General features: G+C 46.2%; 7 protein-coding genes across 8 annotated transcripts; 3 read left to right on the top strand and 4 right to left on the bottom strand.

Moving 5' to 3' along the window:
• The first annotated feature begins 147 nt into the window (after window positions 1-147).
• LOC108068644 (uncharacterized) lies at window positions 148-1,213 on the top strand. Its single transcript, XM_017158334.3, has one exon. It carries the CDS (start codon window positions 167-169, stop codon window positions 1,202-1,204), a length of 1,038 nt encoding a protein of 345 aa, XP_017013823.2. The 5' UTR covers window positions 148-166; the 3' UTR covers window positions 1,205-1,213.
• Window positions 1,212-2,276, bottom strand: LOC108068645 (uncharacterized). Its single transcript, XM_017158335.3, has 2 exons — window positions 1,982-2,276; window positions 1,212-1,523 (listed from the first exon to the last, which is right to left on the bottom strand). Exons 1-2 carry the CDS (start codon window positions 2,273-2,275, stop codon window positions 1,212-1,214), a joined length of 606 nt encoding a protein of 201 aa, XP_017013824.3. The 5' UTR covers window position 2,276.
• A 396-nt stretch (window positions 2,277-2,672) lies between these two features.
• MagR (Iron-sulfur cluster assembly 1 homolog MagR) lies at window positions 2,673-4,435 on the top strand. Of its 2 annotated transcripts, none has more exons than XM_017158338.3 (5): window positions 2,673-2,855; window positions 2,973-3,026; window positions 3,803-3,878; window positions 3,943-4,017; window positions 4,076-4,435. In XM_017158338.3, exons 1-5 carry the CDS (start codon window positions 2,772-2,774, stop codon window positions 4,177-4,179), a joined length of 393 nt encoding a protein of 130 aa, XP_017013827.1. In that variant the 5' UTR covers window positions 2,673-2,771; the 3' UTR covers window positions 4,180-4,435. The 2 variants fall into 2 exon arrangements, with proteins under 2 accessions (XP_017013827.1, XP_017013826.1); XM_017158337.3 differs by having other exon boundaries at window positions 3,940-4,017.
• On the bottom strand, window positions 4,425-5,791 carry Arp6 (Actin-related protein 6). The gene has a single exon (XM_017158333.3). The coding sequence runs from the start codon at window positions 5,668-5,670 to the stop codon at window positions 4,474-4,476; it is 1,197 nt and encodes a 398-aa protein (XP_017013822.1). The 5' UTR covers window positions 5,671-5,791; the 3' UTR covers window positions 4,425-4,473.
• Window positions 5,792-6,208: 417 nt separating this feature from the next.
• LOC108068601 (required for meiotic nuclear division protein 1 homolog) lies at window positions 6,209-7,747 on the bottom strand. Its single transcript, XM_017158267.3, has 2 exons — window positions 7,677-7,747; window positions 6,209-7,620 (listed from the first exon to the last, which is right to left on the bottom strand). Exon 2 carries the CDS (start codon window positions 7,568-7,570, stop codon window positions 6,317-6,319), a length of 1,254 nt encoding a protein of 417 aa, XP_017013756.2. The 5' UTR covers window positions 7,571-7,620; window positions 7,677-7,747; the 3' UTR covers window positions 6,209-6,316.
• A 412-nt stretch (window positions 7,748-8,159) lies between these two features.
• On the top strand, window positions 8,160-9,227 carry LOC108068629 (DNL-type zinc finger protein). The gene has a single exon (XM_017158309.3). The coding sequence runs from the start codon at window positions 8,356-8,358 to the stop codon at window positions 8,932-8,934; it is 579 nt and encodes a 192-aa protein (XP_017013798.1). The 5' UTR covers window positions 8,160-8,355; the 3' UTR covers window positions 8,935-9,227.
• Window positions 9,228-11,460: 2,233 nt separating this feature from the next.
• LOC108068628 (uncharacterized) lies at window positions 11,461-16,018 on the bottom strand. The gene is made up of 4 exons (XM_017158308.3): window positions 15,165-16,018; window positions 14,617-14,973; window positions 12,017-13,690; window positions 11,461-11,940 (listed from the first exon to the last, which is right to left on the bottom strand). Exons 1-3 carry the CDS (start codon window positions 15,825-15,827, stop codon window positions 12,545-12,547), a joined length of 2,166 nt encoding a protein of 721 aa, XP_017013797.2. The 5' UTR covers window positions 15,828-16,018; the 3' UTR covers window positions 11,461-11,940; window positions 12,017-12,544.
• Window positions 16,019-16,093: the final 75 nt, after the last annotated feature.

Raw genomic sequence — 16,093 nt, 5'->3', positions numbered from 1 at the left:
GCTTTATTTATACGGTTCTGTATTTTAAATACAATCATTGATAATTAATTAATAATTCATATTTTAAATAGTTCGATACTATCCTTATGTATCGATGATTTGTTGACTATTTATCGATAGCCTGAGTTAGCAAACCGATCGCTGCTATCGATTGTGGTCACATCATATGGATTTGTTTATCAGGAAGGAGCTGATTTTGGCCAAGGAAACTGGACTGGAGGATGTGGCGCCGCAGTGCCTCAAGCTGCTCACGTGGCTGCAGGGGTGCCAGGAGGAGATGCGCTCCCAGCAGCGCCACCTGCGGCTCAGCCAATCCCTGATAGAATCCTTGCTGAAGGCTTACCTCTACCTGTTCGAGTGCTACGATCGCTTCGGAGAATCGCTGGCCGATCGCTGCGATTCCAGTGGCTTCTTTGCGGGCTGCTCCGCTCCGGAGGATCGGAGGCAGTGCATCCGGGAGCTGTGCACGAGTATTGTGCGGACAAGGAAAGGGGAGGCCCATGCGCCGCTGCTGCATCTAATGCACCGCACTCTCGCCGAGATTCAGCCCGCCTGGAGTGTGATCCGTGACCTGGACTGGAGCGAGTTGCGCCAGACGGAGTCGCTCTGCTGCAGCGACCTCATCAGCCCCGATCTCCAGCAGATGCGCCGCTTGGTGAAGCGGCTGGGCCGCCTGTCCAGCCGCCAGCACATGGAGACCGCCCTGCAGCGCGCCATGCAGCTGGTGGGCTTCCCGGTGTGGCTGCACCTCTTTCGGGAGTCCAGGGAAAGCGAGATCCACTCGGACTGCCACCTAGTGCGCCACATGATCTGCGATACGCTGACGGAGGGCGGAACACCCGCCTGTTCCGGCTTCCTGCACAATATCTACCTGTTTGTAGCGCAACCCGCCCAGGAAATGAGGTTCTGCGCCTGTCTGGAGCATGTGCGTCTGGCCGGGAGCCTAAGTAGCTACCTAACTGGCCACTGGAGCCGTCAGCTGCCTTATTTGGACCTGGATGAAATGCAACTGAGCGCAGAGGTTCCTGTAATGGCTATCCCGGAATTGCCCTTAAACGAAGCCATCTTTGTGACCCACCTGATGCTGACCACCGGATCTCCGGCTCGTCGCCAGTTCGCCCAGCAGCTGCGCACCCAGCTGCCCGCCCAATTATTCGCCCAGCTGCTGGAGCTGCTCAATAAAGTGGCCTATGTTTTTAGTTAATTACAATTTAATCGCTTTTGGGCAGAAACTCGCAGTTGCCGTCGCTCAGGCGAACCACCTTCTCGCCCTTCTCCGCCAGGATCTCCTCGATGTTGCGCTTGCCCTCCAGATCGGTGAACCAGTTGAGATTGTCGGCGATCAGGTGGTGATTGGAGCAGCCCTCGCAGGTCACGATGACGACGCCGCGCTGGTAGGCCACCTTCGAAATGGTCTTCATGTTCCGCGTCTGGCACACTTTGCAGGTGTAGATCAGCTGCATCTTGGACTCTAGTTTCGCCAGGGGAACGCTGCTGGAGGCCACCGTCTTCTCCGCATCTTCCTGGAGGCGCAGAAAATTGATACATAAGTTGAGTTTTTTTTTTGATAATGATTGGTATTTGTACCCCACAAAAATCATGTTCTACTTTAACAGATGACCTTAAATTTTACCTTGAAATGATAGTACATGTCAGATACGTTTTAGCCTTTGTAGTTAATATTAAACCACCAAGAAAAATGTTACTTTAATTTTAATAGCCATACATTTTGTTTATATTTATGTTGTTACATGTAAATTGTTTTATCAAAATGATTATAATGGAATTTTAAAATTTAGTTGATTAAATTTTAGTGGCATATAGCATACATTAAAAGATTTTTAATAAATATGAAAAATTTATAAATCAAAACGATTTTTGTTTACAGAAATATTACCAAAATTTGATAGTCAAGCTTTGAAATAATTTTTAAGTATTTTTGCGCTTCTTGGGGAATTTAATATAAATTTCACAAACTTACCACCGGTTTGCTGCAGTGCAAACTGCGGCAAGTGCACGTGTAGTTGTTGTTGTTCTTCAAAACAGCTGTTTGTGTTTTGGTTGCAAAATATTGCAATTGCAACGGAAAGTGCGGATGATTCAAAGCATCTATTTGTGTAATTCGGCCACTCGCGAATAGGGTACGTCGTGCCACGCCTACGCTGGTTTTGTACACTTGCCGTAGGGCGCACATTTTCGTGATTTTATTGATATTATTTAATTCCGACCAGAAGTGTGAAATACAGTTGCGCTTAGGGATGGCACTTTTGGCCATGCGATGTCACGACTGTGAACAGTGACTTGTCCAGTTACAAGTGGAGCTTCTACAAATTTCGTAAATGAGCTAAAATTAACAGAAAAATGTAGAATTAAAAGAAAAGAAAACTAATTTGAGAAAGAAAGGGAGCTTTACACACAGTCGTTCTTTTGCACATTAAGTGAAAATCCCAGAGATTTTCTTTTGCATATAATTAGAGTCATTTCACTTAAATCAATTGTACTACTTATTTAAATAACAAACTTTAATGGCTTACTTAACCACTCTACCACAGATATTAAACTAACAAAATTATCGTGGTAATTTTCTAAAAACCCAGTCACGGTTTTCACCCAAACCCGTGACTCAGGCATATCGATAGCTGCAGCTGATATACTCTCACGTGATACTATCGACAGTAGTGTCATCACCGTCTGGTAATAGAACTATTGTATTTTCGAATTTTTTTGTGGAAATTGTCGAGGAAAACAAATTATATAAAGCTCGCGAAGCGATGGCAACACGTGTGGTGGCAACGGCGACGGTGCGGGCGGTCAAGGGTCGCAAGCTGATCCCGACGCGGGCCGCTCTGACGTTGGTAAGAGCAGCGATAATCTGGTGAAATCGGCTCGTGCAGCTGCCAGCTGAGCTGATGAAGTAACATTCCACCAATCCCACTGATTCTGATCCCCCAATCCAATCTAATCCTTTCCAGACTCCAGCGGCGGTGCTGCGCATCAAGACCCTGCTGCAGGACAAACCGGACATGGTGAGTGTGTGATTACTGGGGATCGGTATAGGAATGCCCCTTTGAAGGTTTACCATCCAAGAACCTAAGCTCTTAAAAGCGGTAAGATCAATCCAAAAGGGTCTTAGGGCATCCACCGATAATTATATAAGGCTTAAGTACTACAAGTGTCCATTAGTCCTGACGAACCGTCATATTTCATTTCATAAATAGCGCATATTTAATTCCCCTAAGATCATATCTAAACTACTATAAAATTGGACCTCTAAAAAACGGTCAGTAGCGAATTTCACCCAGAACGGATTGACATAAAAATCTAAAAAAATAACATTAATTACTAAAATAATTTGGAGCCGCATGTGAGGTACAAATTATTAATTAAATGCGCATTTGCAATACGTTTTTTCAGATAGCAACATTTTATAGATGCTGTATTTCGGTTATAAGCTAATAAATATATGTACATAAAAATCTTTACAAGTCTTTGTCTGATTATCTACCCAGATTCTGCAGATTTTGACCATCTCTTCTTTTTCTTGAGTGCACAAACGTCTTGATATAAGCCTTTTTATCATCGTATTTAAGATTTAGCTTGTTTATGACTTAAATATTTGAAAGCAGAACAAAGATATTAGAGTATTTAAACATTTAAAAGTGGAAAATATGGCATTAATAACAAATAAATTATACAATTTAGTTAACTTTAAAAGGGGTACCCCTTTTCCATCATCTTAATCAAATTAATTTTATTCCAATTCAAGATAAGATAATAATCATTCGGTATTTCCTCCCCCCAGGTTGGCTTGAAGGTGGGTGTGCGCCAGCGGGGATGCAATGGACTCTCCTACACACTGGACTATGCCAGTCAAAAAGGTAAGCCACGCTGCACTTGGAGTTTCCCGGGGGAGAACTAACTTTTGCTCATATTTACCAGCAGACAAGTTGGACGAGGAGGTGATCCAGGATGGCGTCAAGGTGTTCATCGACAAGAAGGCGCAGCTATCGCTGTTGGGTAATTATCCTCCGTGTAACAAAAGCCCATTTAAACCAATTTCCCATTTATTCCCAAGGCACCGAGATGGACTTTGTGGAATCGAAGCTGTCCAGCGAGTTCGTGTTCAACAATCCGAACATCAAGGGCACCTGCGGCTGCGGCGAATCGTTCAGCATGTAAACCGATGGAGATCCGGAGGAGATCCGCCGGCACCCGCCTCGCAGACCTAAATTAACCAAGTTTAAATGCAGTACGCGGCCTAAGCTAGTATCTCATTTTTTCTTTCTTTGTAAATTTCACTTCGCAAACGAATTCTAAATGTTAAGTTGTGTTCTATAGTTAAATTTTAGTTGTAGCGCTAGGTAAGTGACCCACCCGCTTCTAGCCCTAGTTCAAAATATAGACAAGGAATGTTCTACAAAAGATTACCCTTCGATTCTTGTGTTTATTGTGTGTGTGTTATGTGAAGAAAGCTCATCGCTGATTGATTCCCTGGAAGCCGTACTCCTCGTAGTCGTCGCGCGTGTAGACGAACTCCTCGAAGTTGGGACTGGTGGCCACCTCCTTGCCGCCGTACCAGGCGTAGCGCACCGGATCCTCGGGGCAGATGAGCGAGACCTCCAGGTCGTCGGGCACCAAAGCACGCAAATCCCGCTTGAGGCGCGGCAGGAAGCCGGGAAACTGGGCGCAGCCGCCCACGATGAGAATGTTGAGCAGCAGCTCGCGATGCGCCTCCCAGGGACAGGCCTTCAGGCAATCGGCCACCGCCTCCGGGATGCCCACCTGCGGCACCCCGATGTCCGACGGGTTGAAGAGCAGCTCGGGCACCGTGAAGCGCTCGTTGCACAGCGGCACCATCTGCTGCTGATCCTCGTCCTCGCGCGGCTGCCCAGGCACACGGACATAGCCGCGCTTCACGGTGGTGAAGTCCGGCAGGACATAGTCCAGCGATATCTCCCGCCGCCTCTCCTCCGACTGATGCACGCGCATGGCCTGCTTGAAGTCCTCGGCCACGAAGCAGACGTCCTCCTTGATCTGATTCACCACATGGCTCTCGTCCATCACGTTGAGGTGGCGGTACGAGATGAGCTCCTTGAGGTGATTGGTCAGCGCCTTCCCGCCCATGTCGATGCGCCGTATGCCCTCGAGGAGGCGTCGCCCCAGGACAAAGGGAACGATGTGCGTGAAACTGTAGCCCACATCGATGATGATGCAGTTGAGCGTTTGCATGGTGGTGCGCTCCTCGCTGTCGGCCACATAGTTAAAGGCGGCCAGATCGGCGGCCGTGGTCTTGTACACCCCGGCCGCCCTGTATTCCTCGAACAGCATCTCCATCATCGCCTCCTGGACGCTCTGGAAATTCATCTGCGGCTCCGTGATCACGATATTGCGGTTCTCCAGCGTGCAACCGATGCCGTCCTTGCTGAATATGTAGTCCCACACCGTCTTCTGGGTGTCCCAGTTCAGCAGGTAGCCGCGCTGGAAGGCCAGGATGTAGAAGAGCGCCGAGGTGTCCCGGCACTCCTCGATCTGGTTGCCCACGAAGGCGCGCCGCCGCTCGCTCTTCGCCTTCATTATGCAGTTGGGCACCACCTGCGGCTCCTCCTGGCTGGCCAGGCCCACCTTGGCCGTGTACGCCCCGTTGTCCAGCACCACCACTGCGTTGGCCATCCTTTATAGATCCGATTTATGGATTTATAGCATTTTCCGGAATGACAACAAATTCGGTTCGGTTCGCTTTAGTGCTGGCGATAGCATTCGATAGGTTTCCAGTGTTGGCCGACTGCGTTGGGTATCGGAGCTATCGGTTTTAGCGGGTAAGTTTGGTATTTTTTTGTATTTAGTATTTAACGGTTCTAAATTTCAAAAGCACTTTTTTGAAAAATCTTTATCCAATGTTTTTTAAATCGTTTGTTCCAATTGTGTAGAGTCAAAGGCTAACAATGATATATTTTAGCCAACTCTCGACTAAGCCTACATGATACTTAACGGTTTCCAATTTCAAAAGATATTTAATTCTTTAAAAATCTTTATCCAATGTTTTTAAATCGTTTGTGCCAATTATTGGGTATCAATCGCTAACAATGCTATATTCTGGCCAAATACGAATATATTACAAAACCTCTCGACTAAACATACATAATACTTTTGGTATTATTGGGTTTAACCGTTTCCCATTGCAAAAATTAATTCTTAACAAATCTTTGTCCAATGTTTTTTAAATCGCTTGTGCCAATTGTTGGGTATCAAACGCTAACAATGCTATATTCAGCTCAAATACGAATATATTACAAAAACTCTCGACTAAGCCTACGTGCTACTTGGGAATTGAGGCGGCCAATGGCATAACCTCGAGCTTGTGAGCATCACCGTGATCGCTGACGAAGTGCAGCACCTCGAAGCCCACCTCGACCATGATCAGGATGATGATCATCCACTCCAGCCGGATGTGGTGGGCGTCGTTGAGGTTGTGCGACACCAGTTCGGCCAGCTCCACGCAGTGGTTGATCTTCTCGTTCATCACCTTGGTGCGCCGCGTGATGCTGAAGTAGGAGCAGACCTGCAGATAGAGCGCCTCCAGCTCCTCGCGGTCCCAGTAGAAGTCGGGGGCGTCCAGAAGGTCCGACGACAGGTTGATCACGTGGCGCAGGGCAAAGAGTTCGCCGGTCTTGCGCAGCATGGCCGCCCGCGAGATGCGCAGGCGGCGACCCCGCTTCAGATCCTCGGTGAGATGCTCTATGGAGTCGATGTAGCGATCCAGGGTGGCCTCCCAAATGCCCAGCTTAATCGACTGGGCCATCGCATTGGAGAAGGTGTACTTGTACAGAAAGCTATCCGTGTCGGCGGTCACAAAGAACTTGCCGTTCTGGAAGAAGGCGCGCGACGTGACATTGAAATCGCTGCTCTCCGCCACCAGATCGCCCTCCACATCCACCGCCGTCGACGGGATGTAGGTGTAGGGCATCACCTCGCTCTCGCCGTGCACCAAAGCGCTGACATACGATTCCCTTTCGAAGGAGCGCAGGAAGCTCAGCACGTTGTTCGTCTCGATGTCGCTGCAGTTCCAGAAGACCACCGAACCCTCGCGGAAGAAGAATATCTCCCGCGGCTGCTGGCCCGTCGGGTACTTGGCCGCCACAAAGAGCACGTTCTGCTCCACATCCAGGTTGTCCGTGGAAAAGAAGCGCTTCGTTTCGTACAGATTCTGTTGGCGGAGGGCGATCTGCAAATCCTCCAGGTTGTACTCCTCGGCGGTCGTGTAGCCACGCGTGTTGAGGAAGCCCAGGGCGGACAGCTCGTCGATGGCCAGGCGCTTCTTCCGGATGATCCTGGTGCGGATGGGCGAGAGGATGGACTCCAGGCGCTCCTCGGCCAGCGGCAGTGGTTTCACCGCCGTCTGCGACTGTTTCTTGGGCGCCGGATCGGCGGGAGAGGAGGCGGCAGGAGAGGTGGCTCCACTGGCCAGCCGCCGGTTCATCATCATCATCATCCATGGTTTCTGGAGCTGCTGGCGCGGAGTTCGCAGTCCTCGCAGCACCATCTGCTCGAGTCCCAGGCGAGCAAAGTTCATGGCGTTTTCCTTGACGTCGGGTTATTTCAGCAGCGACTAGTTGGCCATTTCTAAGAGATCGGTTCGGTAACGTATCGTATTTGGTGGCTATATAATATATAATTGCCTAGCCGGTTAGGTGCCTTCCGATTGTCCTTTGTTGTGATTATCGAGTTCGATAGGCGCTGTGGGCGATGAGCTGTCGGCATTTTTTATAACATTAAATTCTATGATAGCTAGATGTTTTTTTTTGCCTAAAAATTAAATGAAATTAAAATTATATCAAGAAATTTTATTAAAAATAAACTCTGTAAAAATAATATGGTTTTTCTTTTGAAAATACTAAATTGCTGAATTCAGTAATTTCTTAATGGTTTCTGTTTAATTTTCGAACACCTCTTATTTGTTTAAAAATGTTATGACTTTTAATAAAATAAGGATTAAAAAAGATTTTAACAGCCTGTGAAATTGCTGAAATATCTGAATGTTAACTTTGTATGGATTAACAGCTGAACAAAATTCAACAATTCAGCAATTCAACAATTTTGTATAGCCAAATAGCTGATTGAATATAGCGGTTTAAGAGCTAGCTTTTCCAGTCCACCGCCAGCACAGCGCCGATAACGATAGCCTACAGCTGATTGCCTTGCTCCCATTCACGCAATTTCTTCCCCGTTTGGGGGAAAACAAACGCAGTAACTACCCAACTTTCGGCACGTGCGGCGCCAGAACCCAGGACGCAGTGCAGCAGGCGATAAGAGCAGGAAGCAACCTGCAAGTGCAACACAGACTGATAGCGACGTACAATGAACGCATTGCGCAACATCTTCACATCGCGAACGCTCAACTATTTGCGGCAGAATGGCCAGAACGCGATCCTCAACGCCACCCAGCAGCAGCAGGCGGTGGACGCGGTGCCGCTGGGCGCGGATCCCGACCAGCAGCTGAAGGCGACGCGTCCCGCTCCGCTCTCCATACCGCGCTCCATCCTGGATGCCTGCCAATTCACGGCCAAGCCCTTTGACCTGGGACGCACTGCGTCGGGCAGCCAGGCCGGGAATGGCTCCCTGTCGCCGACGACGCTGAAGCGCTTCGGCCGCATGCAGCGCCGCATGGAGCTCGTGTACCGCTGCAAGCTGTGCAACACCCGCAACACGAAGACCATCAGCGAGGAGGCCTTCTACAGCGGCGTGGTGATCCTGCAGTGCGACGGCTGTGCCGTCGACCATCTCATCAAGGACAACCTCGGTCTCTTCACCGGCAGCGACGGCGACAGCAGCATCAGTTCGGGCATCAGCACCAGCAAGAACATCGACCAGGTGCTGGCCGATCGCCATGCCCGCGTCCGGGTGATCAAGGTGAACGAGCACGGCGAGCTCATCTAGGAACGCTAGTCAAGGGGGCATCAGTACACAGTACACACAGGCCAGGAGAACCTGGTGTCGTCAACCTGCGAATCGTGTCCGAGGAGGACACACTCGGCATGGGGGGGCACATTGAACCCAGCACCCAAATGCACCCAGTTACAAACCGGAATCCCAGAATACCGGAATCCCTCAATCTGTTCCGACCTCAGCCGGCTGTAAATAATAATTTTACTGTAATTGTTGATTGTTTCGGGCCGTGAGTAATGCCTAAAAAGTGATTAAAAGAACGTCCAGTTCGAAATCTAAAAACATATATGTGTATATTCCATAAATTCGGGCTATCTAATCGGTGTACACAGAAAGCAAAATGATGAGCAATGTGGTGATACATATTGATAAGTTTAAAAAATAGCTGTGACCTTATTATAGAGAGATATATATTAGAAAGATTTATTTATTTATTTATATAAAGCCAACTTAAAGTTAAAACTATAAGCTAACTATGATTAACAGCTCTAGCAGCTAGATACACTTTAATTTTTATAATTTGAATTTAGATTTTGAGCTTAATTTGGGCTTTTTCAAGGTGTCCAATTAGATACATTTTTATTTATTATTTAAATTTAGATTTTGAATTTAATTTGGGCTTTTTCAAGGAATTAGAGTTTGAGTTTGAGATGATGTTGATAAATATAATAGGAAGATTTAATAGAATGATTTAATAGAAAGATATATAGAATTCTACACTTATTTTTCTTTCTCTGTACCCGTACGCATATATACTAGACGCTGATTAAAATGTTTACCGAAACCAGAAATCCCGTCCAGTCGAAAATCGACGTATCTGGAGAGCCCTAGAAGCCGAGGGGCTTGGTGGCAGGTTGCTAATTGATCGGATCGATCAAAACACAGGCGGGGTGCTAATTATCGCAACAACAAAAATTGGCACGCTGCCGCCTCTCCGACGCAATGGTGAAATTTACCGGGGAGGTATGGCGCTAGACTAGACCATACTATATATATATATATATATATATAGAACACGCCCCTGTCAAGTGATCGCTTCTACGTCTTAGGAGGCCGAAAGCCAGCCACTTGCGATGACACTAACCCACAAAGATATGCCTCCGAATGGGTTAACAACAGCGTTTTTGGGAGGTGAACTCAACCCCCACGTGCCTGTAATTTCCACTGGGGATACGAGTCATCCGTCGGCTGTAATGTACTCCAAGTGACTATATCGCACTGAACCAAGAACTGGATGTGGTTAGTAATAATTCTAGTATATCTTAATTTTTCTACAAATTTTAGTTTTTCTATATCAGGCAAATTTACTGAATTTGAGAAATAATTATCTGATTAATTTTGATAAATATTTAGAACTTGAAAAATGTTGAACCACATTAATCCTTATATCAGTTCTTGTCCATTTTAATTTTTCGAATAATTTTGGTTTTCTAAATTAATCAAAATTGTAATGAATTAAAAAAAAAATAATTTAACATTTTTTCAGAGATTATTTTGATAAATATTTAACTCGTTCTCTATCTGTAGTTTGCTTTGAACTTTAAAAATGATGAACCACATTAATCTATATATCAATTCTTGTATATCTCAATTTTTCTAATAATTTTGCTTTACTATATTAAGCAAAATTAAAAAATTATTTATTTATAAATATTTAACAAAAATGCTAAAATTTTGTAAAAGTTCAATCAGTTTTGTTTGGTGTTATTCAGGCACAAAATGCGAAATCCCAACTAAGCATGACATTGCACTTTTTTTGACGTCAACACATTTAAAAATATATTATTTAAATGGTATAAACAAGCACTGCGATTCCAAGGTATAGGTCCATCTGAGGCGTCTGGCTTAGCGGCTATATAGTCACCAGACGTGCGACAACAACTGTAAAGATAATGATGGAGACGTCATCGGTTATCTACGGAGGCATGTTCAAGTGAAACACTTCAAAAACAACGTTTTCGGGCTAAAATCATGGATAAATAAAACACAGTTGTTGCTTGTTTTTAAATTATTTAAATCTATTTATTCGAGAATACTTCGAATATGTGTGTGTATATATTGTATCGTACTAAAATCTCATTTGATATTACTAGGATAAATAAAATTGTGATTTGTTTCTTTATCTCTCAGTTAATTTACATGTTTTGCAGACGCTTCTGATGCTTTAAAATATTCTCTCGTTTTCGTTTTTCGGATGAGTTTCTCTTTGCTTTTTGTAGGTTGTGTGTTTTTTCCGCCTGATTCTCCTGGAAGCGCACTTTTGTTACGATTCTTGTGATTATTAATCTCCTTCTGGCTCCTAACTTCCTGTTAACTATTTCACAATTTGTTTGAACGCTCGACTGATTCCGAAGGAAGGAAACCAAGTGGATTCGTTATCGGCGACGGACCTTGATAAGCGGTCTTTGATTTTCGGTTAATTTCGCATGAGTAAATTGTGCTAAATGAACTTAGGCTTAAATGAAGCTTCTCGTTTCTTCCGTATGCTATATTGCCATGGCTATAGCTACATATGTGTGCTGTTAATGGTTAATCGGCCTGCTCGAGTTATATATTTACACATAGGATTACAAAATACGGTTACAGTTACGATTACAGGACGAAGCGGCGCCTCGAAGTGTATTACAGATTCAGTCGTTCGCGGTCAGTACATAATATTTGAGTGTGTATTTCGCTTTTAGTGGCTTAAACATAATTGGTTTGTTAGATGCTTAGTAACTTAGTTATTGCTGTTAATTATGGGCTCAAGTGGCTGGGTTTTCTCTTTCTGTTCGTCGGTTTAATGGCAAATGTTTGTCTGCACTTTTAGCTTTGCGTATAAATATATAGTTAGTACATAAAATACTTAATGAAATACTTAGTTCTGGAATGCATCGACTGGCTCACATCGATTTTAGGGGATTTTAGGGGACGGGGAGGAATGTTTACAATTCTTACATGGTTAATTACATTCTTTGAGTTGTGTGTGTTTTCTGGGAGAAGCACTCGAAATTGGCACTGAAATGTTAAGTATTTGTTATTGTTTATAAGTACCGCTCTACTCTTTCTACATCCTCTGTCTATTTGAACTTACTCAAGAATCATTGGGAAGTGGAAGGAAGTGTTTGCCTAAAACTAAAGTTGTTAAATACTTTTCGCTCTTAAGTACGACTACAGGTAAGTGGATGCATATAAAGTACAATTAATAGTAGGTTACCACGGAACTAAGATATTAAACAAAATAATACAAGAGACCCTGTTGGCGTTTTCGATTCAGACAAACTTAGAGGTACAAATTTTATATTGTTAAGGAGGCTTGTTAAACTGACAGTGGGTTTAAGTTATAAATTTAGGGAACTAAAACCCACTTTCAGTTTAACATTTGTACGGGAAATAGTGTTGTTTTAAATCAAGCTCTAACCGAATCGAATTGCTAATGGGGCTGAACATCGAGTGAGTGTCTAAAAGTAATATTAAGAAAGCTAACTAAGCTGCCGGGTTGGCTGGCAATTTAAAGACGTTACAGTTGCAGTTTCGATTACGCGTAAAACTATTTGACATAGCGACCACGCCCACGGCCACGTCCGCGCCCCCGACCGCGGCCCTTGTCCTTTTCCCTGTCTCACAGACTGCTGCGCCCCGATCGCCCGACAGCGCCGACGGATCCGTTGGGCCGATTGTGGCGACGCTTGTGCAGATAGAGACCGGCCGCCTGGGCGAACGCCGATCCGCAGATCTGGCAGACGTAGCGCTTGACCTTGTCGTGGATCTGCTTGTGGTTCTGCAGGTTCTTCGTCGACTTGAACGTCTTGCCGCAGATGTCGCACTTGAACTCCTCGTTGCTGTAGTGCTGCTTCAGATGCTCGAACAGGCTGTTGCGCGCCACAAACGATTTATTGCACTGCGGATAGTCGCATTTGTAGCACCGCTCCCGCTCGTCCTGGTGGACAATCCGATGGGCATTCAGGTGGCCCGGCGTGGCGAAGCTGCGACGGCACACATCGCAGCCGTACGGCTTGGCAATTGGATCCTCATCATCCGCCGCGTCCTCGGGCGACTTGGAGGCCTTCGTCTTTCTGCGCCGCTGCCCGCTGCCCCCGGACTCCTCGTCGTCCTCGGCACCGCCCTCCATGATGCTGTGATTGAGCGCCAGCGAGGGCAGGAAGAGCTCCTCGTTGTGCCGCCGCAGGTGCTCCTCGTAGTTGGCCTTCTCGCGGAAGCTGGCCGTGCACAGCTCGCAGTTGAACTTCACCTCCGCCACGCCGCCCAAATGCAGCTGCTTGTGGCTGTCGAACTCCTCGGCGTTGGGGAACTGAATGCTGCAGATGTTGCAGAAGTAACCGCCGCCCAAACTGGGCTGGTGGGTGAGCATGTGGAGGTCCAGTTCCCTGAGCGTCTGCATAATTTCCGGGCAGTGCGGGCACTTGAAGGGCGGTATGTCGTCGTCCATGAAGTGCATTTGATCGTAGTACGTGTAGTTCGCAATGAACTTCTTGCCCAGGCGCTCGCAATTGAGGCGCTCCATCTTCTGCCTGGAGTAGTCGAAGCGCAGCTGGGAGATGCGCTTCGAGATCTGGATGGTGGTCACGTCGATCAGCTGCTGCAGCTCAACGGCCATCTGGTGGAGGCCCTCGCCGCGCCGCTCCTTGCTGCGGTAGTCGGGATCGAAGCGGTTGTAGAAGCACTGGTACCGCTTCACCATGCTCAGCAGCTTGGCCGTCGACGTGTCGTTCCAAATGGCCGAGAAGCGGCGGCGGTAGGAGGTTTCCTGCCGGGAGGAGGAGAGTTATTCATTGGCCATTGGACATTGGACCGCACAAGCATTGAAAAATGCAGATGAGGTGAGTAAATAAAAAAATTTAATTTAAATCAAGTTTCAAATTATAGATATCATATGTTTACTGTTGAAAACAAAAAAAATCCTTAGGGCATAAAAAAAATTATGTAGGACGTTTAATTTAAATCATATTTAAAATTATAGAAAAAAAATTCCTGTATGGCGTTTAATTTAAATCAAGGTTTGATTCTCTAAAAAAAAATTGTTTACAAAACAAAATGCATTTCAAAAGTTTTTTAAAAGTGTATAAGATTATTTTTTTTACCTGATAATTAAATGACTTTTTTTAGAATACAGCAATTTGAGGTGAGTAAAAAAAATTCTGTATGACGGTTAATCTAAATCATATTTCAAATTATAGAAAAAAAAATGTTACAGTTGAAAATAAAAAAATTCCTGTAGGGCGTTTAATTTAACTCAAGGTTGACATTAAAAAAAAAAAACTTTTAACAAAATAAAATGCACTTCAAGAGTTTTCAAGAGTGTAAAAAGTTTTACCTAATAAAATAAAAAAAAGTATAGTTTTATAGTTTTATTATTACCAACAATTGTTTTCTAATATAATTATATAAAATAAAAAGTTGACAGACAAGTTTTTCCTTCAAAATTCGCATATATAATGCAAGTATGAGAAATTAAGACTTTAAATTTTTGGACAGACGCACATCTTCTCCATGTAAATTTGCTGCTAAAGCGGCCCAACATTTTAATTAAAAAAATCAAGAGTTAACAGACATGTTTCTCGCTACTGAAGCACGCCCCCCATGTTTATGCAAATTAATCGGCTGGCTCGCGTCCATTTAATTCAACCCCCAGCCAAGAGCAAACAGCATCGATTTAAAAGGACAACCACTAACCTTTACAACGGCATCGGACATCTTGTCATTGTAGCTGTAGACCTCGTTGAGGAAGTGCAGCTCCTTGAAGTACCACAGCGTACTGATGTTCGTCTTCTCCAGGGCCATGCGATTGCACTCCCGCTTGTAGACCGTCCGCAGGTTGTCCCACTTGCGGGTGATGGCGTCCTTGGCCAGCGAGATGTTGAACCGGCTCTTGAACTCCAGCACGATCCAGTCGAGGAAGCGGGCGCGCTTCACGCGGTCCCGGAACTGTGCGTTGCCGTGGTCCCACAAAAAGGGGTTGCGCTGATACGAGTGTATGAGGAACTGGATCATCTTGCGGTCCTTGATGTGCATCGTAACCTCCCGGTCGCGCTAAGGGTTGGGAAAATAATAAATTACAAAATGGGTATATGGAAATTAGCGGGTATTAAGGGTGAAATATTTGGGATTTTATATGCGTAACTTTTAGGCAGACCCTAAATATTATTTAAAACATTCCTATTGAACTCAAATTGGATTTGTGGAAAAGAAAGTGGTTTAAAGGGTATTTTAACTAGGCTTACTCCCAGCAGAGACTCCTCCACCATCTCGTCGTAGCTGAGGAAATCCGACTCGGGCCCGAAGCCGCTGTAGTCCATGTACTCGCCGGAATTGTCGTCCATGTAGCTGTTCTCCGGATCCCCGTAGTCGTCCAGCGAGGAATCCTCGAGTGCCTCGCTGGAGATGTCCCGCTGCCGCTGCTTGGTGACCTTTTTGCGCGGACGCGGCTTGGAACTGACCACTGGGGCATCGTTCTCGGGCAGTATGGTCTCGTCGTCGTCCTCGCCGGCGTCCTCGGAATCGCGCAGATCCTCCTCCTCCTCGTCGGCCGCCACCTCGTCGTCGCTGCAGGGCAGCTCCTGCAGCTCCTGCTTGATGACCATCTGCGGCTCCAGCAGCGCTGTGTCCGCGTCCGTCAAGTCTTCGATCTCGTGGAAGCTGGGCAAATCCCCGTTGCGACTGGACAGGGACATCGGGTCGCCGGGATTCGCCACCGACTGGTCGCCCAGGTGGGCCGTCTGCATGTGGCCGATGAAGGAGTCGAAGTAGAGGAACTTCTCGCTGCAGAAGATGCAGCGCAGGGCGAAGTACTGGAAGTCCTCGGTGGCCGTCACCACGCCGCAGTCCTTGGTGCAGTGACGGAAAACCTCCTCGTCGTTGGTGCGTGGATACGCCAGGACACTCATCGCGCCGCCTGCGGATCCTCGGCCGGTCCGGTGAAAGCTCGCGATTCAGTTGGGGCTCTCGGTACGCTGCGCTGCGGTCGGCGCTCTCGAAAATCCTGCTTTATTTTTACTTTACTCCGATTTTGCCAATAAAAAATTTTTAGTGTTGGTGTTGGCGCACGGTGGCATTTTGTTTGCTTATCGGAATCGGCGCTGGCCCACCAATCGATGACCGTCCGGCTTGTTTTGTTGTATGTTTTAACGGGAAAATAGCCGTTTCTGGCGGG

This window comes from Drosophila takahashii, chromosome X, assembly GCF_030179915.1.
Source record: "Drosophila takahashii strain IR98-3 E-12201 chromosome X, DtakHiC1v2, whole genome shotgun sequence".
Lineage (NCBI taxonomy): Eukaryota > Metazoa > Arthropoda > Insecta > Diptera > Drosophilidae > Drosophila > Drosophila takahashii.
Note: the sequence above shows the minus strand (reverse complement) of the source record. Positions and strands in the feature narration are given on the sequence as shown.